At 36.2% G+C, this 24,864-nt stretch overlaps 1 protein-coding gene across 10 annotated transcripts in view; it reads left to right on the top strand.

Moving 5' to 3' along the window:
• ANKRD17 (ankyrin repeat domain 17) overlaps positions 1–24,864 on the top strand; it is a 166,981-nt gene that overhangs the window by 112,365 nt on the left and 29,752 nt on the right. For all 10 annotated transcript variants that reach the window (XM_027544715.1, XM_027544711.1, XM_027544713.1 and 7 more), the window contains 8 exons: positions 2,058–2,169; positions 2,299–2,444; positions 5,225–5,367; positions 5,778–5,991; positions 7,017–7,192; positions 8,235–8,397; positions 11,692–11,787; positions 14,549–14,665. In XM_027544715.1, coding sequence (XP_027400516.1) covers positions 2,058–2,169; positions 2,299–2,444; positions 5,225–5,367; positions 5,778–5,991; positions 7,017–7,192; positions 8,235–8,397; positions 11,692–11,787; positions 14,549–14,665 — 1,167 coding nt within the window. The remainder of the gene's footprint in view (positions 1–2,057; positions 2,170–2,298; positions 2,445–5,224; positions 5,368–5,777; positions 5,992–7,016; positions 7,193–8,234; positions 8,398–11,691; positions 11,788–14,548; positions 14,666–24,864) is intronic.

Below are 24,864 nucleotides of genomic sequence, written 5' to 3'. Positions count from 1 at the left end.
CCTTTTCTGCAGAGCAGCTTTTGCAGTCACCCTCTTCATCCCTGACCAGTAGGCTTTTTCTTATTTCTTGATTCTATTTTTTCCTTCTGTGTCTTGTTACTCAGTTTTTTATAATGGAGCTTGGTTTTTAGAGTTACTGAACTTGTGGGAGATTATGCCTGTCCTTTTTGCATTTATTATATGACATTATATATATATATCATATATGTAGTCTTATTTTAATTAGCGATAGTCTTTGATTCTATTACCCTTATAGCTACTGTCATTTGTTCAACTTAATTCTCATCTATTGTTTCCTAGGCAATACATCACTAAGGTAGAGAATGCAAGCATAAATAAGACATATTCATTACCTTCCAGGAAAAGATAGTCCCATGAGGGTGATAGATACATAATTGTACATTTTCTGGTAGCCACATTTTAAAAAAGCAAAAAGAAATAGGAATTAATTATAAGGCTATATTTCACATAATATATCCATAATATTATTTAAACATACAATCAATACTAAAAAGTTACTGAGGTATTTTACATTTTTACTTCATACTAAAGTCTTTAAAATTTAGTGTGCATGTTATACTTACAGGTTAGAATGGTCAAATCATAAGTCATAAACTTTCCTGACTTTAGCACCAAAAGCCTCTCATCCCAGAAACCGCCTCCATACTGGGCAAATCCAGATGGCTTGCCACTCTATTTCTAAATATATATCTCAATATAACTTCATTGGAAATACTTGATTTGCATTTAGATTTGATTAAATGACTGAAAAAGTAGGTATCATTATTTAATTTCCCCCAGACATACAGAAAAAGTTTCTAATAACCGAATTATCAGTTTTTAAGTTAAAATTAAATAAAATTTAGAATTCAGTTCCTCAGTCACTGTAGCCATATTTCAAATACTAATAGCCACATATGGCTAGTAGTTAACTTTTTTGTATAGCACTGGCTTAGAGTAATAAAAACGTGAGGACTTAATTCACTAAATAAGTATTTAAACCATGATAGAGTATGACCACTGGTAAATCCAGTGTTTGTCCCTATCATTGGTAGAAGTCAGAAGTAAACTATATATTAACAGTGTCATCATGTCTCAATTTATAGGTCTTTGTGTTTCAAAGTACTCTATATCTTATGTATATTTTTTGTTCCTTTGACTTTTTATGGGCTTTGTTCCTTGAATCCAGTTACTTGAAAATAGTGTTTTCATTTCAAGACTTGTTTTTCAGCTTTCTTAGTTGAGTCCACAGTAGCTAATTTGGCCCAATAGATGAGGATTCTTCTCAATATTCTGTGTGTTTTGAGGGCCTTTCTGCTCTGCTGTGGGAATCAAACCATTCCCAGTCCTGTTTAACCTCTTGGTGTTGTTCAGCCCCTTCTAGTGGTCTTTCCCTGGCCTCCAATAATTTTCCTTATGCACATGTGCTGATCAGAGCTCAGCTGAAGACTCAAGGGGAGCCCTCTGTGGATCTCTGGAGAACCGTCTGAATGTAGCACCTTCCTCCCCAGTAGTCTGCCCCATGAATTCTAGCCCCCTTCACTTCTCCAAACTCTTCTTCAATTCCAGGGAGACTGCTGGACTCTTTTTGGGTATCCTTTCCCTTCACTTTAGCCTGGAAACTCTCTGGGCAATACAGTATCATTTCTGTCTGCAGTGATCAGTGTTATGTATTGCCTGTCATTTCACATAACCTTCCTTTTTTGTTTGGAATGGGAAAATAAATCTTGTCTGTGCTACTCCATTTATGTGTAGAAGAGAAAGTGAGTCCACAGTAGTATTTCTTAAAACATGTAGCTGAAAATAGCATGTGGTTGGAAAATCATACTTTTTTTCTTGCTTGCTTTAAGAATTGCCCATAAAGTTCAAATATTAGTCTTTATTAAAAAAAATTCACAAGTTAACTGCTAATGGGGAGAAAAAGATTTAATATCCAATTATTTGATACAGTAGAGTGGTATATGTGTGGGTGTGTATTTGGTATATGTACGTATTATGCAATTGATGTTAACATTTTTAACTGTCTAATGAACTAATCAACAATTAATTTTTTACAGACTGAGAGTAATCATGACACAGCGCTAACGCTTGCCTGTGCTGGTGGTCACGAGGAACTGGTACAAACTCTGCTAGAAAGAGGAGCTAGTATTGAGCACCGAGACAAGAAAGGTAGATAAGAAAAGTTCATTAACTTTTTTCTAAATTTGTATCTACTACTTGTAGTCCTATATTGATGCTTAGATAGAATAGAAAATAGCACTGTTCCTTTGCTTAGCTAAGATCTTTATTTTACTTCAGGTTTTACCCCACTCATATTGGCTGCTACAGCTGGTCATGTTGGTGTTGTTGAAATATTGTTGGACAACGGTGCAGACATTGAAGCCCAGTCAGAAAGAACCAAGGATACACCACTATCTTTGGCTTGTTCTGGGGGAAGACAGGAGGTATTGTTGTTCCCAAGTATAATTTCTTTTCCTCCCTCCATTTAACAAATATATGGTTTAATTTATATGATTTTGTAGGAACAGTGGACAGACATTAAGATTTATCACAGTAACGAAGCTATTAGCTTTTTAGCAAAAGGATAAGAATTAATGTTAGCATAAGCTGTCTTGCCAAAAAAAGCATACATTGTTTATTATCCTATTCATCTAAAAGTACTGACTGCCGTGGAAATCCCTCTATCCTGCATTCAGACTAATAGAATGATTAAGACATCCCAAATCAAGTCAGCAAGCTTCCCATAAGCAGGGCCTGTATTCATTCATCTTTTCCTCTCCCAGAGTATTTAGTATGAAAAGTACTTAAGCTCAGCCTCTGTTGCTGTCTACATATAAGATTAGTAGGGAATTAAGAGTGTTCAATTTTTAGTTGTTTTGAGTAATTTTATCTTTTAATTGTTCCCCAACCCTTCTTAACTCTAAAGGTTGGTTCTTGGGTAATATTATATAATCTTTTAGCTTTTTTTAGCTAGAACAGCTGGTGTACTTAGGTGTGGACTCAAGAACTTATAACTTTACTCACTTGTGTGTCTTCTTTGGACATTTAATAATCAGTTGGATAACCCCATTTTAAATCCATTTTTTAAATCCAGTTATATTCACCAGTTGTGCTGTCTCTTTGGATTGATAACTTCTCAATAGGGAGTTGTTGAGTCTTATATTTAGGAAGCACTCTAGGTCATTCTCTTTTTCTATTTCACCATTCTCATTATTTTATGTATTCCACAGTGGAGGTGATTCTACCAGTCAGAATTGTAAATGTTCTGTTTTTGGAATATAATGAATAAAATTTTGACTTAACTGAAATTTTTGATCACTGTGTGATTTGAAGAGCTTCCCAGCAAATCTATATATCTCAATTTAAACTTCATTGGAAATACTTGATCTGTGTGTGTGTGTGCTCAGTCACTCAGTCATGAATGACTCTTTGCAACCTTATGGACTGAGAGACTAAGCGCACGCACACAAACACACACACACACTTTATTGCTTAAGGGACTCCTTGTAAGATAAAATAACCTAATGCCAATTTGGGAACTTGATTTATAATCTTATTACATAAGCCACTTAGGCTTACTGACTAAAGGAAAAATCTGATAGAAAGTCACAGCTTCAGAAAAAGACAAAAATTGTATGATATTGCTTACATGTGAAATTAAAAAAAAATGATACTAATGAACTTATATACAAAGCAGAAATAGACTCACAAACACGGAAAACAAGCTTACAGCTACCAAAGGGGAAAGGAGTAGCTGATGAATAAAACAGGAGTTAGGGATTAACATATCCTCACTACTATATATGGAATAGATGACCAACAAGGACCTACTATATAGCACAGGGAACTATACTCAAAATTTTAGAATAACCTATAAGGGAAAAGAATTTGAAAAGGAAAAAATTATATATGTATATAACTGAATACATATGTGTTCAGTATATATATGTATATACAACTGAATTATTTTGCTATACACCTGAAACTAACACACAGTAAATCAAATATGCTTCAATAAAAAAATAAAATTTAAAAAAGAAAGTGGTTAAGAATGTGAACTTAAAAAGACAAAAAAATGGTATAATAGACTAAAAGACCCCTGAATGACACTTAAGTAAATGCTAATATTCTCAGCTATCGGGGAATGTAAATTAAGACCCAGTGAGATATCACATCTACTAGAATGGCTAAATTAAAGATTGACAGTACTAAATTTTGCCAAATTGCCAAAACTAGAAACAGTAGTGATGTTCATCAATAGAATAGATAAACTAGTGTATTCATTTAATGGAATGCTGCACAATACATACAAATTACTCTCAAACACTGTGTGATTCATTTATATGAAGATCTATGGTAAATGAAACTAGCCTGTGGGTAGAATTGACTGGGAAGGAACATGAGTAAATAACAAATGGGAGAGAGATTCAGGAGGGAAGGGACATGGATATACCTATGGCTGATTCTTACTGATGTTTGACAGAAAACATATACAAAATTCTGTATAGCAGTTATCCCTCAATTAAAAAAATAATAAAGTGGAAAAAGCAGATTTAAATTAGTTTTATCCATTTGTCAATACTCAGTGAATATACAGTTTAAGTTTCGTGCATTTATTTAAAGTTACAGATTTCACCTAAAAAAAAAAAACCCTGAAAAAAAATAAGAGGTTAGTTAATTGTACACTTGCTGATGTATTTAAGGGAAATTGTAGGTGTCTACACCTTACTTAGAAACAAAATGCATCAATGATGAACAGACAAGTAACTGTGATAGAAAAGTAAGCATAATAGAATATTAATAGTAGAATCTACGTGATGAATGTATGTAATTTTTTTCAATTTTTCCATGTGCTTGAAAATTTTTTAGTAAAATTTTGGGGAAAAATAAGTATTAGCTTTACTCCAAAATTGTTTTTTACATTTAGTTTTTAAGGACATTTACATGTACAAATGAAAAAAATCTATATAACACATGAAGTATAAATCTTTCAATGAAAATACTGTCATTTCAACAGATTGCAAAATGGATTTTACTTATCCCTTTGTTGACTTCTAAGACCTTTTGCTTTTCATTTGAGACTGATTTTGTGCAAAGGATGAAAGGACTCTCCCTTTCTTTTATTATAGACAATATACCAGAAAAAAAGAGAAATCATAAATATACACCTTGCAAATTGTCTCGCCATAAGAAGAAAGCCATTTTTTCCCTTTTCTTTTTCCAGGTGGTGGAGCTGTTGTTAGCTCGAGGGGCAAATAAAGAGCACAGGAATGTTTCTGATTACACACCTCTAAGCCTGGCTGCTTCTGGTGGCTATGTGAATATTATCAAAATATTACTAAATGCAGGAGCTGAGATTAATTCTAGGTAAGTTTTAGTCTCTCTCTCTAAGTCCCTTAAGAGCGTAATGTTAAAGATATTTGTAGAACAACACATCTTTAATGCCATACTTAGGAAATGCCTACATTACAGATTTAGAATTCAAATTTAAAATTATTGACATACAACTTGAAAAAATGATCAATTGCTGTATTTCTTACGGAATTCAGTAACTTCACTTTAATAATGAGTTAATTTGATTTTAGTCCAAGTTATTGTACAGAAAGTATTCTGGTTCTGGGTAGTAAAAGATTTGAAGTGTGTTCTTAAATAAGTCTACAGAATAAAGAATCTTAATCTTCAATCATGAGATAGAATTCTGTATTATCATCCAATTTTTCCAGGACATTTAAAAATGTATATTTTTCCTTCTGTTCTTCCCATACTTCCACCCCCAGAACTGGTAGCAAATTGGGCATTTCTCCTCTGATGTTAGCAGCTATGAATGGGCACACAGCTGCCGTTAAGCTCCTGTTAGACATGGGCTCTGACATTAATGCTCAAATAGAAACCAATCGGAATACTGCCCTTACCTTAGCCTGCTTCCAAGGAAGAACTGAAGTGGTTAGTCTTCTGCTTGATAGAAAAGCAAATGTGGAACACAGAGCTAAGGTAAGAAGAGGTCTGAGATTAGCCTATGGATTTATTTCTTTGACATTTAAGGTATACATTGGCAATATGCTTATTATAATTCTAGTACTTTGTAGTAATCTCTTTGTAGTCATCTCTTACATATATATTTATACATTTAAACAGAAGCCATTCTATATGACTCGGTTAAGCATCACCTCTTTAAAATACCTTAGCAACTTCTTTTTTTTTATTCTTTGAGAGAGACATTGCTTTCTTTTTCTTTATTTTTTAAAATTTATTTGTTTATGGCTGTGAAAGGTGTATCTGTGGCACGTGGAATACTCTTTGTGGGCATGCAGGGATCTCCATTACACATGTGGGCTCTTCACTGCTACACATGGGCTTCTCTCTAGTTGTGGTCCATGGGCTTAGTTGTCCTGCAGCATATGGAATCTTAGTTCCCTGATCAAGGATCGAACCCATGTCCCCTGCATTAGAAAGTGGATTCTTAAGCACTGGGCCACCAGGGAAGTCCCAGCAATAGATTTTTGTAGGTAATAATGACATTAGGGTTGTCAGCTAAAAACTAGATACTATCATTAAAGAGAAGAGAGGAACAGAGCTTCCCTGGTGGCTCAGTGTTAAAGAATCTACCTGCAATGCAGGAGACCAGGTTCAGTTCCTGGGTCGTGAAGATCCTCTGGAGGAGGAAACGGCAACCCCTTCCAGTATTCTTGCCTGGAGAATCCCATGGACAGAGGAGCCTGGCAGGTTACAGTCCATAGGGTCACAAAGAGTTGGACACGACTAAGTGGCTAACACTTTTCACTTTCATATGCCAAGTACTTTCATCGGTTTTTTCCCCCACAAAGTAACATTAGGCAGAATCATCTGCTTTCAGTAGATGTCACTGTAACTGAGAGAGGTTAGTAGTGTCAGTGTTGGAATTGAGATATGAATTTTGGTAACAGCTATATAATATAATTCCCCCAAATTATTATTCTTTAACATTTTGGTACTTTCTAGTCTCTTATGTGTTGTTTTTTATTTTTCACTAAACCTAGACTGGCCTCACACCACTAATGGAAGCTGCCTCTGGTGGTTATGCAGAGGTGGGCCGAGTCCTTTTGGATAAAGGTGCTGATGTTAATGCCCCTCCAGTGCCCTCCTCGAGAGATACAGCTTTAACCATAGCAGCAGATAAAGGGCATTATAAATTCTGTGAGCTTCTTATTGGCAGGTATGATGTTACCATACTCCACATGTGATACGGGGTTACTAGTGATGACTATTCTCTGTGCAGATTGTACTATTTAAAAATCAGATGTGATTACTTCTATTAACAGTGTATTTTTTTTTTTTAATGTTTTAAACCTACCTATGTTATTTTCCACCCATACAGAGTTATGCTGCATTGTTATTTTCAGTGCAGCCCAGAAATACTTCACTTCTTTTTTGTCTGGGTATACACTTTTTAAGTGCTATAATAAGCTGTTGTCAGCCATAGTCCCATCACCCTCATAGTTTTGCAGAGATGTCACCCTAATTCATGTAAGTCTGGCAATAATCTAGGCTTCACCATTGATTTTTCATGTTCTTTTTGGTAATTAGGGCTTTTAAGTGAGTTATGAAACTGTTCAAGATATAAGATAGAGTCCAGAATGTTTTTTATTTTAAGTCACTTAGAGGTTGCCTGCCAGTCTTTCAGAGTTGCTTGTCTGCTAAATTTGATTGGCATGGTGCCCTAATAGTAGTATTTAGTAGTAGCTACTATCAACTACTGTTATTTGCCATGAGTCTTACTCACCGTGGTGCCCACTGAGTGCTAAACCTTCATGTTATTTTAGGATTCATTCTTTTCCAAAACCACATAATATAAACACATGAATACAAATAATCTGAAAGATATAATCACCTCATAGGATACTGTTTGTGCTCTAGGATACTGTTTAGTATATTATGATATTAACAGGATGTATCTTATTTCTCTAAAAAATTTTTACATTTTCTCAGGATTTAAAATCAAAATTATGCACAAAGAATGAATTATTTTTAATTTAAAATAAGAAAAGCAGTTATTGATGTATGGTTAATTTTGATTTAGTGGCTTTTAATTTGATGAATGGAAATTCTTTATAATGTAATTTTGAGAGAAATACATTTTAGTCCTATGTATTTTTAAATAATTTTTTTTCTTTAAAGAATATTTTCACAAGTTAATAGTTGACTTTTATTATCATTTGTGTCATATATTTGAAAGTGATATTGTGTCATTCATTTAGGGGAGCCCATATCGATGTACGTAACAAGAAGGGGAACACTCCGTTGTGGCTGGCAGCAAATGGCGGACACCTGGATGTGGTTCAGTTACTGGTGCAAGCAGGTGCAGATGTGGATGCAGCCGACAACCGCAAGATAACTCCTCTTATGGCAGCATTTAGAAAGGTAGAATTCTTTCATTCTCATCCACTTGGGTGTTTTTCACTTAGACTGGGAAGTTCATCATTTAATTATCACTAAAGACCCTCATTTTAGGAGCTAACAGCAAAGGTAAAAACAGTAAGATAATAAGCGAAGAATCACTCTGATGGCAACATTGAAAGTTAGATAATAGGTATCCCAGAAAAGCTATCAATAGTATCAGTATTGGATGTCAAAGCTAAGTAAACTTTTAAAAATTGTACTGTGTAGAATTTTCAAATTCTAGTTGCAGTCTTACTCTTTTGCAAAATATGAATCCACCTAAGAGTAATTAATTACTTATTTATGAATGAGTGTTTTCTTGTATTAGCACACAGAAAAATTTAACTTAAATTGATTTTATTTTTAATTATTCACATTAATTTCTAGAGAAAAAAAAGAAAAATGAAAATTGAGCTGCCAATATTTGAAACCTTCAGAAGTAGAAATAAATTTTGTGAAATTGAAACTTTCTGTAGTGCATAACATAGAACTATATCTAAGTTACTTGATTTAATGATTTGATCTCCTAAATGCAGGTCTGATTTGTTATTTGGAAAGCCAGTTTATTATTCCAGGGATTATAGTTTTGAGCTTTCTCATTCAGTAGGTAAAATCTCATACAGATTCTAAATTATTTTGTTGTATTGAAAAATTGATTTTTAAAAAAATCATCTTTTCCTTTTTTCTCTTATTAATTTCTCTTATTCTTTATACCATCTCTTCCCTGGGTGTTCCAGGCTACCTTCCCACTGACTCTGAATTTTCTTTCCTCTCTAATCATACTTATTCTCAGTGACTAGCTCCCTCTTCAAGCAAGCTAGCATATCAAGTTTATCTTCCTAACCATTTCACTCTGTTAGTATCCTCTTCAGGAAACTTTTCCTGTCTCGCCAGTCTCTGTAATCCTCTGAAACCGAATCTTAGTTGTTATTCAGAGACTAGTCTAGTGCCCTTTGAACTCATCTCGCATTGAGTCCCTCATGTGATTTTTCTACTTGCTTGGGCTTTTTTGTGTCACTGTCTCTCATATCACCTTTGTTCTCATCTCAGGAATGCCCATGTCCTTCCTCAGTTTTCTAAAACTACTCATTTCTTGGGTGCAGTGTAAATCTCCCCTTCTACAGAAACTCTTCCCATTCCATTTGAGCTCACATTGAAATACCTTATCTCTTATAACATACATATACCTCATGTTTCCAAATAGACTTAGCTCCTTAAGCAGGGCACTTACCTTTTATACTCTTTCGTTATTCATTTCATTACTTATTTTCTTATTACCTACTGTGTACAATTGTACAGATTCCAAGTGTTGCATTTTGTACAAAATGTAATAATCATAGATCCACAGGCCAAATTAGGTAACTGAATTGTCCCATATAAATATTTTTAAATACTGTAGAAGTGTTAATGAGGCATCAAGCAAAGGTGCAAATGCCATTTAAGGTATTCATTAAAAGATACAGGTAGTTTTTAAAAATTAATTAATTTATTTTAATTGGAGGATAATTACTTTACAGTATTGTGGTGGTTTTTGCCATACATCAACATGAATCAGCCATGGGTGCACGTATCCCTTCATCCTGAATCTCTCTCCCACCTCCCTCCCCACCCCATCCTTCTGTGTTGTCTTAGAGCACCGGCTTTGAGTGCCCAGCATCATGCATTGAACTTGAACTAGTCATCTGTTTTACATATGGTAATATACATGTTTCAGTGCTATTCTCTCAAATCATCCCACCCTCGCCTTCTCCCACATAGTCTAAAAGTTTGTTCTTTACATCTGTGTCTCTTTTGCTGTCTTGCATATAAGGTAGTCGTTACTATCTTTCTAAATTCCATTATTTGCATTAATATACTGTATTGGTGTTTCTCTTTCTAACTTGCTTCACTCTGTATAATAGGCTCCAGTTTCATCCACCTCATTAGACCTGACTCAAATACATTCTTTTTTATAGCTGAGTAATATTCCATTCCGTGTATTACCACAACTTCCTTATCCTTTGCCTGCCAATGGACATCTATGTTGCTTCCATGCCTTAGCTATTGTAAACAGTGCTGCAGTGAACATTGGGGTACATGTGTCTCTTTCACTTCTGGTTTCCCTGGGGTGTATACTCAGCAGTGGAATTGCTGGGTCATATGGCAGTTCTATTTCCAGTTTTTTAAGGAATCTCCACACTGTTCTCCATAGTGGCTGTACCAGTTTGCATTCCCACCAACAGTGTAAGAGGGTTCCTTTTTCTCCACACCCTCTCCAGCATTTATTGTTTGTAGACTTTGATGGTGGCCATTCTGACCCACGTGAGATGTTACCTCTTTGTGGTTTTGATTTACATTTCTGAAATAGTGAATAATGCTGAGCATCTTTTCATGTGTCTATTAGCCATCTGTATGTCTTCGGAGAAATGTCTGTTTAGTTAAAAGGTACAGGTAATTTTAAAAGATGTAGATGAGAAGGTAAAAAATAAAGGCAACAGAGGAAATGTACTGACTATAAACATGTTTATCCATCTGTTTAGAGGTGTTGTGTCAATAATAGTATAGATTAGAGAAAGTAGAGAGTCTCTTGAATAGGGTCTAAAGATTTTTAACATAGAGAATTTTGTTAATAGTAAATAATATAACCATTGTTCAAGCTTTAGGCAAGTGTATCTTATTTTCTTTTAATATCTAATACAGTACTATCTGTTCAGTTTTCACCTGAAAAAAAGAACAAAATTGTTATTTCTACTCTTTTGATGCTTAAAATGGAAATAGGATGCTAAGATCTAATGAGTTAGCTGGGGCTGGAGGGGAAGGTGAGGTTTTTCTTTCACACATATCATGTATTTCTTCATACTGACTTTTGGTTATCTTTTTAAAAATTCAGAATGGTTTAGACTAACACTGACTGACTGACTAGAATTTTAGCTCAAATTATTCTGTATCTTTTCAGGAGTTGGAATGAAAGTGAACGGTGTAGATTTATCTAATTCATTAAAACCAAAGCCTGTCTCTTTTTTTGTTTGTGTGCTCAGTCGCTCAGTCATGTCTGACCCTTTGCGACCCCATGGACTGTAGCCTGCCTGGCTCTTCTGTCCATGGAATTTTCTAGGCAAGAATAAGGGAGTGGGTTGCCATTTCCTATTTCACTTTTTTATTTGAAATGCCAATAATACCCAACTTAACTCTTTATTTTGTGGCACGAATGCCAATGAAATCGTTGTTCAGACAGACTAGATTTACTGAATTCTGATAGAGTTTGTTTTCAGTCTGACACTGGTATCTGTTTTTTAGGGTCATGTGAAAGTGGTGCGCTACTTAGTCAAAGAAGTCAATCAGTTTCCATCAGACTCTGAATGTATGAGATACATAGCAACGATCACTGATAAGGTAATACACTGATTAAATTCATCCCCACTGTATGAACTTGGGATCCCATTTGGCTTTTTTATATTTGTATATTCCACATTAAGAAAAGAAGCCTTAGTTTGAGCAATAATGTGTGGCATATAACTATTTTCATTTATGTAGTATTTGGGAATGAAGTATGCTGTTTAAGAAACTCTTCAGAGTATTTACTTACCTAATGAAGAATATGAAGTCAAATGGGCCTTAGAAAGCATCACTACGAACAAAGCTAGTGGAGGTGATGGAATTCCACTTGAGCTATTTCAGATCCTGAAAGATGATGCTGTGAAAGTGCTGCACTCAATATGCCAGCAGATTTGGAAAACTCAGCAATGGCCACAGGACTGGAAAAGGTGTTTTCATTCCAATCCCAAAGAAAGGCAGTGCCAAAGAACGCTCAAACTACCGCACAATTGCACTCATCTCACACGCTAGTAAAGTAATGCTCAAAATTCTCCAAGCCAGGCTTCAGCAATACGTGAACCGTGAACTTCCAGATGTTCAAGCTCGTTTTAGAAAAGGCAGAAGAACCAGAGATCAAATTGCCAACATCCGCTGGATCATCAAAAAAGCAAGAGAGTTCCAGAAAAACATCTATTTCTGCTTTATTGACCATGCCAAAGCCTTTGACTGTGTGGATCACAATAAACTGTGGAAAATTCTGAAAGAGACGGGAATACCAGACCACCTGACCTGCCTCTTGAGAAACCTATAAGCAGGTCAGGAAGCAACAGTTAGAACTGGACATGGAACAGCACACTGGTTCCAAATAGGAAAAGGAGTACGTCAAGGCTGTATATCCTCACCCTGCTTATTTAACTTCTATGCAGAGTACATCATGAGAAACGCTGGACTGGAAGAAGCACAAGCTGGAATCAAGATTGCCGGGAGAAATATCAATAACCTCAGATATGCAGATGATGCCACCCTTATGGCAGAAAGTGAAGAGGAACCAAAAAGCCTCCTGATGAAAGTGAAAGAGGAGAGTGAAAAAGTTGGCTTCAAGCTCAATATTCAGAAAACGAAGATCATGGCATCTGGTCCCATCACTTCATGGGAAATAGATGGGGAAACAGTGGAAACAGTGTCAGACTTTATATTTTTGTTCTCCAAAATCACTGCAGATGGTGACTGCAGCCATGAAATTAAAAGACGCTTCCTCCTTGGAAGAAAAGTTATGACCAACCTAGATACCATATTGAAAAGCAGAGATATTACTTTGCCAACAAAGGTCCGTCTAGTCAAGGCTATGGTTTTTCCATATGGATAGATGCGAGAGTTGGACTGTGAAGAAAGCTGAGTGCCAAAGAATTGATGCTTTTGAACTGTGGTGTTGGAGGAGACTCCCTTGGACTGCAAGGAGATCCAACCAGTCCATTCTAAAGGAGATCAGCCCTAGGTGTTCTTTGGAAGGAATGATGCTAAAGCTGAAACTCCAGTACTTTGGCCACCTGATGCGAAGAGTTGACTCATTGGAAAAGACTCTGGTGCTGGGACGGATTGGGGGCAGGAGAAAAAGGGGACGACAGAACATGAGATGGCTGGATGGCATCACTGACTTGATGGACGTGAATCTGAGTGAACTCCGGGAGTTGGTGATGGACAGGGAGGCCTGGCGTGCTGCGATTCATGGGGTCGCAAAGAGTCAGACACGACTGAAATGAACTGAATGAAGTAATAAAATATTTTCTATGATAGAATTACTTTAGCTTTTTAGATAGTACTTAAGCTAATTTAATTTTAATGTTGATGATAAACAACCTAAAGCAAGTTATTGTTACTATTCATTAGTGATATAATCTAACCAGACTGATAACTCTTCTGAGAGGAACAAGTCAGTGAATTTTTTTTATACTTAAGCAAAAATTAGCATAGTACTTTTACTTATGGTCAAGAAAACTCTTAACATGTTCAACATAATATAAAAATCAGACTGTCAGCTTAAGAATGAATTTGCTAGGATATTTTTGCAGGAAAGGAAGAGAACATAAAATAAATCCCCTTAGAATTCTAATTGAAATCAAAATATTGGAATGAAATCCTAAGACATGCCTCTGAAAAATGTGAAAATGTCTTTCATTTTCTCAGTTATTATGTGACAGCAACTTTTCTCATTAATTTTTGATTTAACATAGCTAATCCACTGTCTTGCCTGCCTCTAGATTTTTTCATGAGAATTAGTATTCCTAGATATCTATGTAGGGGGACAGAAATTGAAAATAAGGCTTTATCTTAGTATGGAAATACCCCTTTCCTGTCAAAAAGTGTGTTCTGAAAATGAAATAAGAGAAAAGTCTATAAATATTGTTTTTTATGAATGATTCAGCATAAGAAGTTACATAAACAAAGTATTTGAGAACAGTTCTTGCCAAATAAGTATTTAAAAAGTTTTTAAACCCGTTCTCCTTTGTTGACATTGCCTTTCCTTTAGCCTGTTAACGACCTAACAGATTACTGCAGGTCTATTTGCAGTATGATTTCTCATTTTTAAAATTATAGGACTAAATAATTTTAGTACCAATCAAATGGATATTATTTTGAAGAACAGTAGAGGCTCTTTGCTTATGTGTTTTAAAAAACATGCCATTTAAATTATGTTTTTATGTGTACCCTTTTTGCCCTACTATTGATCTTTACTGCTTATGTTCATTCGAGTACCTTATTTAATATTTTCATGTTTTCAGGAATCTCTCTAAATGTTAATTATTTTGAGGTTAGAAACATCTTAATTTTTTTGTTTTAGGAGATGCTGAAGAAGTGTCACCTTTGTATGGAATCAATAGTACAAGCCAAAGATAGACAGGCTGCTGAAGCAAACAAAAATGCCAGCATTTTATTAGAGGAGTTAGACTTGGAAAAGGTAACCTTTCCATATGATAACCTTTACATATGAAAAATATTATCTACTTTTTTCCTTTCTGCTTTTCTTCCTCCTTATTTGTAATCTGTGGTTTTTTGCTTTGTTTTGCTTTTGCTTTAAATTATGTTCATGGTTTTCTCTCCAAGTTTGGCTCAACTGGTAGAATTGAGTATTTTAAATATTGTTATATCATTAAAGTAGTTTTCTTTATGGTTAAATTAACAAAATGTTATTGTAGGAATTGCATTGATCTGGAAGTGAGAGAGCCTGGCCTCTAGTGCTCAGTTATCTTAACAAATGTTCTGTTAATCCCCATCCAAATCTCTTTCAGGCATACTACAGCATCATCCCCATTATTCCTGCAGGGAGTAAAATACTCCAAACATTGTATAGTTTGGACAGACCCATAGCTGCTTCTTTACTCTCTGTTCTATCACTAACTGTCCTCTAGAATGTAATATTATAGAAATAGTAATCATAGAAGGAAAAGAATTGGTTGGTATTGAATATTATAGAATATATATTCTTCCATGTTTTTTCTTTTTTAAAAAGGTTAAAAATGCTCTAAAGTTTAACATGAAGTTTTAAATATGCAGTGATAGTGGGGCTGGAGCACTGGCCCCTCCCCCACGCAGCTGAAAATCCACATGTAACTTTAGAATTGGGCTCTACGTATCTGCCGTTTCAAGTCCATGGATTTCAACCAACTGCAATTTGTGTAGTATTGTAGTACTTACTTATTTTAAGGAGTTCGCATGCAATGGGCCTGTTGAAGCCCATGTTGTTCACAAGTTATTTGTATATTAGAATATTTTTCATTAGAGTCAGGTACATTCTTTTTGTTTAGACTTACTATATTAAGCTACACATTTCATCTTGCATGAAGAAAATAAAATTATTTTAAACATTTTTTTCTAAAGTCAATGTAAAAATACTCTATTTTCTGAAAAATATATTTAATATTAAGGTTTTTCATTTAAAAAATTTTTCTAGTTTATATTTTGATCAAATAAAAATTAGCTTTTTCTTGGCCACTTTGAGGTTTTAATTGAATATGAACATATTGTTATAATCACTGTAACGATTGTTATAGTGATTGTTACAGGCTATTATAATACAGTATTATAGTATTATAATATCCTGAGAACAATTTGTTATAATCACCGTAACGATTACTTTACTTGTCTGGAAGTTAGAGAGCCTAGCCTCTATAATGCTCAGTTATCTCAACTAATGTTTTCTTAATCCTCATCCAAATCTGTACTACATTGATCCTGAACCTTGTAATTTGTTGCCAACAGATTTATCAGAAGTACCAAATGCACTAGGAAGACATACACGACCAAGGCATAACCAGCTAGTGAAATATGACCAGTTCCATCTAGTATTTATTTAATGTTTACTAAAATACCAGGCGATATATAGGGCCAAATTATAGGAGAGAATGTAAATTATTTGAGTCTTCTCTATAAAAGTGTTATTACCCTCATATTACAGATGGAGAAACTAAATCTATGGGATAATAAGTAATTTACCTAATCTAGGATAGGATTTAAATCTACTTTTTTATTCTAAGTTCCCTGGTTTCCTTGCTCCCCTTAATTGAAGTCCACCTGCGTTTTAGTGCTTCCTCCTTACAGTATTATAATGTCCTGTTTTTGTATTACTCTCTCATTTTTAAATGTTAGATTCTCTAAGTATTATTTAATGATACTGTTTCTTTTTGCATTGTTATAAATCTCAGAAGGGCTTCCTTGGTGGCTCAGTGGTAAAGAACCCTCCTGCCAATGCAAAGGACACAAATTTGATCCATGGGTCAGGAAGATCCCCTGGAGAAGGAAATGGCAAGCCACTCCAGTATTCTTGCCTGGGAAATCCAATGGATAGAGGAGCCTAGAAGGCTACAGTCCTTGGGGTCACAAAGGAGTGGGGCACGACTTAGCAACTAAACAAAAACACAGTTGTAGAAAGCATCCTTTTTTTTAGCTGAGACATAGATGTCTGTTTTTAAATAAAATTTTTGTTTCATCCCTTTGTTGTTTATACGTTACATGAAATACATTTAGGAATATACTGCAAGCCTGTGGATTACAAAGTCAAACAGCATTTAGGCATATGTCCAGTTGCGCATGTCTATTCTTAACGTGAATGGGTTTTTCTTTGTTACAATATGTGCAATGTAAACTGTGAACTCTGCAAAGTTGACTCATATTTTAGTCTCCCTTTCACATCTTTCTACTCTTCTTCCCTTCTTTATTTTCATGTTCTGATATGCTAAATACTACAGTTTACTTGTTTGTCTCTCTCTACCACTAGAGTGTATGAACCACAAAATGATGCCTGGCATGTTAGTAAACATTTGTTGAACACATAAATATTCATGTATGTTAAGATAGTATACTTGAAAAATAAAAGAATGATGTGAACATAATACTCTAATACTTGCTTTTCCCACTCTCAATAACTGAAAAATATTTTCAGTTGATAGTGATTTATAACTGCGTAATATACTACATAGTAAGTTTCCAGTATTGTCACTACACATAATGTTGCAATAAACATTATTATACATATTTTGCTATATTTTGGCACTTTTATTTTTATGGAATAAGTTTCTTTCTTCACATGAGTCAGTATATTTTAGATTTGATACTTCCAGAATATTTCCCTAATACCATCAGCAGTACATAAGTGTTGTTTCCTTGAATTCTTGCCAGCCTTTCTTAACCTTGATGTTAATGTTTTCAGAGCCTCAGATTTAAAGCAATTCGATAGGAACTTCCTTCAGTGTCATTGCATATTTCCCCATAATATTAATTCTTAATCATAAATTAATTAGATGTAAATTATTCCATATGCATTGATACTTTATAAGCAGTTTTGAATGAGGGTGGTATATAGATAGAATTTTAGATTATGGAGGAGACTATTCTGCCTGAACTGCAGCTTCTTTCTAGTGTATTTGGTAAATTATCAGATTGAGATGTGTTACGATTTGGTTCACAATTTTTTGCTTATGATTTACATCTAGAAAAATACACCTTTTTGCCATTTGAGACTTGGTACATTCTGGCTCCACCATTTCTGATTTAGAAACATCACTGAAGTTGGTCTTATTTAGTTTAACTTGGATGTTCTACATGGATAACTTATTACTTTGATCAACCTTTCTAATTTGAAAATGTTGGTTAATAGGTTTGTGAAAATTGCTGCTCAATACGGCTTGTTATATTTATCAGATTACCTTATGCTTATGCAGCAAACATTTGATTCACTGACTATTTACTATGTGCAAGAGTTCATGCTCTGGAGCAGTTCCTCTGGTCTAACTTTGGAATACTCGCAGTTAGTTGCTTGATCTCTTAGGACATTAACAACTAGGTTATGCTTTGGGCTGTTAGAATCCATGGTGGATGTTATTGGTCTGCATTTTTAATGTTTTTACCCCTGTACTTTATCACTTCTTATTTCTCCCCTTTGTAAACTTTCATTAATCTTTTAGGGAATTATGTAGGGTATATTTTTAAAATATTTCTAATGGATGTTTTCTTTTTTGTCCGTTTTTGAACTGATTCATATGCCCACCTCACAATCACAGTTCTATACATTTCATTCTCTGATTATCACCTCTTTTCAGCTTTACTCCCTCTAGAGTAAAGCTGTCTCCAACAATCCTGAAAACATTCTGTCTACCAGTAAATAGTCAGATCCATTTATAATGCCACCCTTCACTGGCCTGACTCTTCTTTTTCCTTATTCTTACCTCAAGCCTAGTAACTAAGTTTCTAAGAGGGGGGAAAAAAAGCATCAATCTTGATGACTAATTTTACTTTAAATGTGTGACAGTGAACCCTTTAATGCTGCCCAGTAGTCATACTATATATTTCCCTAGTTTATTCTGCCTCTCATCTAGACCACTGTTTCTTTCTCCTTTATCCTGTGACATCTAGTATATCCTCTTTTTTCAACCTCAGTTGATGATCTTGCATCCTACTCCAATCAGTGAGAAAACCGAAGCACCAGAAGAAAACTGCCAGAGACATCCCCCCTGTACCCATATACCTCCTACTATTTACTGGATAAACTTATTGTAACCAATCCCTCCAATTGTGAGCTAGATCATATTTTCTGTCTGCTATGGCTTACTCAAAAACATTGTTGTAGCAATTGTCTTTTCTTCTATATCATTTTGCTCTCTTTCCTGAATCATCCTCATCAACATGCACATTTCTTTATCCAGTCTTAAGAAAGCTTTTGATTTCTCCAGTACCTCTCTCCTGCCCCTGTTTCTTTGGCTGCAAGCCCATTTCTGTGCTCCCATTTGCAGCAGAACTCCTTGTCTACTTTGGTAATTTCCAATTCCTTTTTTCTTGAGTCTACTCCTGCTAGGTTGTCACTCCCTCAGCTCTACCAAACTATGTTTTTATGGTCTCCAGGGACTCTCATGTAGCTAAATCCAATGATTACTTCTCTATCCTTATCTTACTAAACCTAGTAACACGTGACATACTGTCTTTACTTAGCCTCCATTACATTACACACTCTTGGTTTTTCTCTTAATCTTTCTGAGTATTCCTTCTTGTGTCTCTAGTTCCTCCTCATCTCTTCTCTTAATTGGTAAGCCATTTAGCTTTTTACAGGATCTTCTTTATCCATTGATCATCTCATCCTGCTTCTTACCTTTATATAATAGCTGATCCAAAATCTATATCTTTAGCCCAGACCTCTTCCCTACACTCTAGTCTCTTATATCCAGCTAGCTACTCAACATGTCCTTCTGGAAACCTAATTAATCATCTCATACTTAATGTCCAAATATGAACTCCTGATCTTTGCCTACTCCAAACCCACAACTCTATAATTGCCCAGGCTAAAAATCTTGATATGATCTTTGATTTTTTCTCCACTGTGTTGCAAAATTGAGTGACCTTTGCCTTGGATCTCTATCTGAAATCCTAGTCTCTATTCATCTCTTCTCACTCTGGTTCAAGTCACTAATATCATCTCTTACCTTTATTTCCACAGTAGTCATTTAACTAATCTCCCTGATTCCATCACTGCTCTGCAATCTGTTCTCTGTTTAACACTTAAAGTGATCATCTTGTATCACTTAGACCAGATCACTCTTTTGCCCAAAACCCCACAGTACCATTTCACTCAGAGTAAAAGATAAAAGTTTTAAAAATCCCTTTTGGGATGTGTCTGGTGGTGAAAGTAAAGTCTGATGCTGTAAAGAGCAGTATTGTATGGGAACATAGAATGTTAGGTTCATTAATCAAGGTAAATAGGATGTGGTCTGACAGGAGATGGCAAGAGTGAATCAGTGAACTAAAAATGGATGGGAATGGGTGAATTTAATTCAGATGACCATTATATCTACTACTGTGGCAAGAATGCCTTAGAAGAAATGGAGTTGCCCTCATAGTCAACAGGAGTCTGTGATGTAGTACTTGGATGCAATCTCAAAAACGACAGAATGATCTCGGTTCGTTTCCAAGGCAAACCATTCAGCATCACAGTAATCTAAGTCTATGCCCTAACCACTAATGCTGAAGAAGCTGAAGTTGACCGGTTCTTTGAAGACCTACAAGACCTTCCAGAACTAACACCACAAAAAAGATTTCCTTTTCATCATGGGAAACTGGAAGGTAAAAGTAGGAAGTCAAGAGATACCTGGAGTAATAGGCAAGTTTGGCCGTGGAGTACAAAATGAAGCAGGGCAAAGACTAATGGAGTTTTGCCAAGAGAACATACTGGCCATAGCAAACATCCTTTTCCAGAAACACAAGAGACGACTGTACATGTGGAGATCACCAGATGGTCAATACCAAAATCAGACTGGTTATATTCTTTGCAGCCAAAGTTAGAAAAACTATATACAGTCAGTGAAAACAAGATTTGGAGCTGAGTGTGGCTCAGATCATGAACTCCTTATTGCCAAATTCATACTTAAATTGAAGAAAGTAGGGAAAACCACTAGGCCATTCAGGTATAACCTAAATCATGTCCCTTATGATTATACAGTGGACGTGACAAATAGATTCGAGTGATTAGATCTGTTAGAGGGCCTGAAGAACTATGGATGTAGGTTAACATTGTACAGGAGATGGTGACAAAAACCATGCCCAAGGGAAAAAAAAAAATGCAACAGGCAGAATTGTTGTCTGAGGAGGCCTTACAAATAACTGAGAAAAGAGAAATGAGAGACTTCCCTGGTGGCCCAGTGTCTAAGACTCTGAACTCTCAATGCAGGGGGCCTGGGTTTGATTCCTGGTTAGGGAACTAGATCCCACATGCCACAGCTAAGACCCAGTGTGTATATATATATTTATATTTTTAAGAGAAGCGAAAGGCAAAAGTGAAAGTTATATCCAACTGAATGCAGAGTTCTGAAGAACAGCAAGGAGAGACAAGAAAGAAAGCCTTCTTAAGTGAATAATGCAGAGAAACAGAGGTAGCAAGATATACAGACGAACTGTACAAAAAAGATCTTAATGACCCAGATTACCACAGTGGTGTGGTCACTCATCTAACGGCAGACATCCTATAGTGTCAACTCAAGTTGGCCTTAGGAAGCATTACTACAAACAAAGCTAGTGGAGGTGATGGAATTTCAGCTGAGCTGTTTCAAATCCTAAACAATGATGCTATTAAAGTTCTGCACTCATGCCAGCAAATTTGGAAAACTCACCAGTAGCCACAGGACTGGAACAGGTTTTCTCTTTCTGTCCTAAAGAAGGGCAATGCCAAAGAATGTTGAAACTACCACACAATTGTGCTCATCTCACATGCTAGCAAGGTAATGCTCAAAATCCTTCAGCCTAGGCTTCAACAATATGTGAACCGATAAATTCCAGGTATACAAGCTGGATTTAGAAAAGCCAAGGAACTAGAGATCAGATTGCCAACATCTGTTGGATCATAGAAAAAGCAAGAAAGTTCCAGAAAAACATCTACTTCTGCTTCATTAATACACTAACACCTTTGACTGTGTGAATCACAAAAAACTGTGGAAAATTCTTAAAGAGATGGGAATACCAGACCACCTTACCTGTCTCCTGAGAAATATGTACGCATGTCAAGAAGCAGGTTAGAACCGGACATGGAACAATGGACTGTTATGGAATGGTTCAAAACTGATAAAGGAGTACCTCAAGGCTGCATATTGTTACCCTCCTTATTTAACTTATATGCAGAGTACGTCATGCAAATTGCCAGGTTGGATGAATCACAAACTGGAATCAAGATTGCTAGAAGCAGTATCAATAACCTCAGATATGCAGATGATACCACCCTAATGGCAGAAAGCCAAGAGGAACCAAAGAGCCTCTTAGTGAAGGTGAAAGAGGAGAGAGAAAAAGCTGGCTTAAAACTCAACGTGCAAAAACCTTAAGATCATGGCATCTGGTCCCATCACTTCATGGAAGATAAGATGGGGAACAATAGAAACAGTGACAGACTTTCTTTTCTTGGGCTCCAAAATCACCTGCAGATGGTGACTGCAGCCATGAAATTAAAAAATGCTTGCTCCTTGAAACAAAAGCTGTGACAGCCTAGACAGCATACTAAAAATCAGGGACATCACTTTTCTGACAGAGGTCCATATAGTCAAAACTATGGTTTTTCCAGTTGTTATGTACACATGTGAGAATTGGACATTAAGAAGGCTGAGCACCAAAGAATTGATGCTTTTGGACTGTGGTGCTTGAGAAGATTCTTGAGAATCCTTTGGACAGCAAGGAGATCAAACCACTCAATCCTATAGGAAATCAGTCCTGAATATTCATTGGAAGGACTGGTACTAAAGCTGAAGGTCCAACGCTTTGACCACCTGATTCAGAGAACCAACTGTTTGGAAAAGAGCCTGAAGCTGAGAAAGATTGAGGGCAGAAGAGTAGGAGGCCACAGAGGATGAGATGGTTGGATAGCATTATCAACTCAATGGACATAAGTTTGCGACATTCCCAGTGACAGTGAAGGACAGGGAAGCCTGGTATGCTTCAGTCCATCTGGTCACAAAGAGTTAGACATGACTGAGCAACTGAACAACAAGAACAACTACAGTGTCATTTCCAGCAGAGTAAAAGATAAAAGTCTTTAAATGCCCTGTTGGACCTTAGGTAATCAAGACCACTGATATGCTATCTGAAAGTGATTTTCTACTATTCTCAATCAAACTGGCCTACATAAACATGCCAAAGAATGTTCAAAACTACCACACAATTGCACTCATCTCACATGCTAGTAAAGTAATGCTCAAATTCTCCAAGCCAGGCTTCAACAGTACGTGAACCGTGAGCTTCAAGATGTTCAAGCTGGATTTAGAAAAGGCAGAGGAACCAGAGATCAAATTGCTAACATCCGTTGGATCAGAAAAAGCAAGAGAATTCCAGAAAAACATCTATTTCTGCAATATTGATTACGCCAAAGCCTTTGACTGTGTAGATCACAACAAACTGTGGAAAATTCTGAAAGAGATGGGAATATCAGACCACCTTACCTGCCTCCTGAGAAATCTTTGTGCAGTTCAAGAAGCAACAGTTAGTACTGGACATGGAACAACAGACTGGTTCCAGAATGGGAAAGGAGCACGTTAAGACTGTATATTGTCACCCTGCATATTTAACTTACATGCAAAGTACATCATGTGAAATGCTGGGGTGGATGAAGCACAAGATGGAATCAAGATTGCCAGGAGAAATATCAATAACCTCGGATATGCAGATGACACCACCCTTATGGCAGAAATGGAAGAAGAACTAAAGAGCCTCTTGATGAAAGTGAAAGAGGAGAGTGAAAAAGCTGGCTTAAAACTCAAGATTCAAAAAACTAAGATCATGGCATCCAGTCCCATCACTTCATGGCAAATAGATGGGGAAACAGTGGAAACAGTGTCAGACTTTATTTTTGGGGGGCTTCAAAATCACTGCAGATGGTGACTGCATCCATGAAATTAAAAGACACTTACTCCTTGGAAGGAAAGTTATGACCAACCTAGATAGCATATTGAAAAGCAGAGACATTACTTTGCCAACAAAGGTTCGTCTAGTAAGGCTATGGTTTTTCCAGTGGTCATGTATGGATGTGAGAGTTGGACTGTGAAGGAAGCCAGGTGCCAAAGAATTGATGCTTTTGAACTGTGGTGTTGGAGAAGATTCTTGAGAGTGTCTTGGACTGCAAGGAGATCCAACTAGTCAATCCTAAAGGAAAGGAAATCAGTCCTGAATATTCATTGGAAGAACTGATGCTGAAGCTGTAGCTCCAATCCTTTGGCCACCTGATGCAAAGAAGTGACCCTGATGCTGGGAAAGATAGAAGGCAAGAGGAGAAGAGGACATCAGAAGATGAGATGGTTGGATGGCATCACTGACTCGATGGACATGAGTTTGAGCAGGCTCTGGGAGTTCGTGATGGACAGGGAAGCCTGGCATGCTGCAGTCCATGGAGTCGCAAAGAGTCAGACCCAACAGAGCGACTGAACTGATCTGAACTGAGAGGAAACTTAGGTACTTTTGAAAGATCAGCAAAAGTTTCTAGGGGGCAGATACTATGCAAACAAATTCTGTATCTCCAGTTTCCATTTGTGTTTTTTCCTGAAATCCATCGGCTTGAGAAAGTATCTCTGATTTTCTATAGATTCTCCTTAATTATTTATCTTTCCAAAAACAAAAATCTTATCTCTTATCCAAGAGAATGTAATTATGGTGCATTGCCTCTGGATGTGAAAACTTTCAACGTGGCAAAACCTTTCAGTCACCCTGAACAGGGATTATTTCAAAAGGGAGGAGGAGTGACTAACAAAGGCTGGAGACTAAAAAAATGAAATCAGACTGTTTCTCAAGAAACTTAAGTCTGATTTGGCTTATCAGCTTGTCTCTAAGCACTGGTTTCATTAGTTAGGCTATTGTGACATTTTCCGTAAACTGAGTATCACTGTTTTGACATATATTTAAAATGCACATAAAATATATAGATAGCTTCCCAGGTGACACCAGTAGTAAAGAATTTGCCTGCCAGTGCAGGAGATGCAGGAGAGGTGGGTTCGATCTCTGGGTCAAGAAGATTCTCTGGAGGTGAAAATGGCAATCCACTCCAGTATATCTTGCCTGGAGAATCCCATGGACAGAGGAGCCTGGTGGGCTCAGTCCCTGGGGTTGCAAAGAGTCCAACATAACTGGGCATGTGAGCACAGCTCAGCG

This window comes from Bos indicus x Bos taurus, chromosome 6 (assembly GCF_003369695.1).
Source record: "Bos indicus x Bos taurus breed Angus x Brahman F1 hybrid chromosome 6, Bos_hybrid_MaternalHap_v2.0, whole genome shotgun sequence".
Taxonomy (NCBI): Eukaryota; Metazoa; Chordata; class Mammalia; order Artiodactyla; family Bovidae; genus Bos; species Bos indicus x Bos taurus.
The sequence above is the reverse complement of the archived record's forward strand: the minus strand, read 5'-3'. Positions and strand labels throughout refer to the sequence as shown.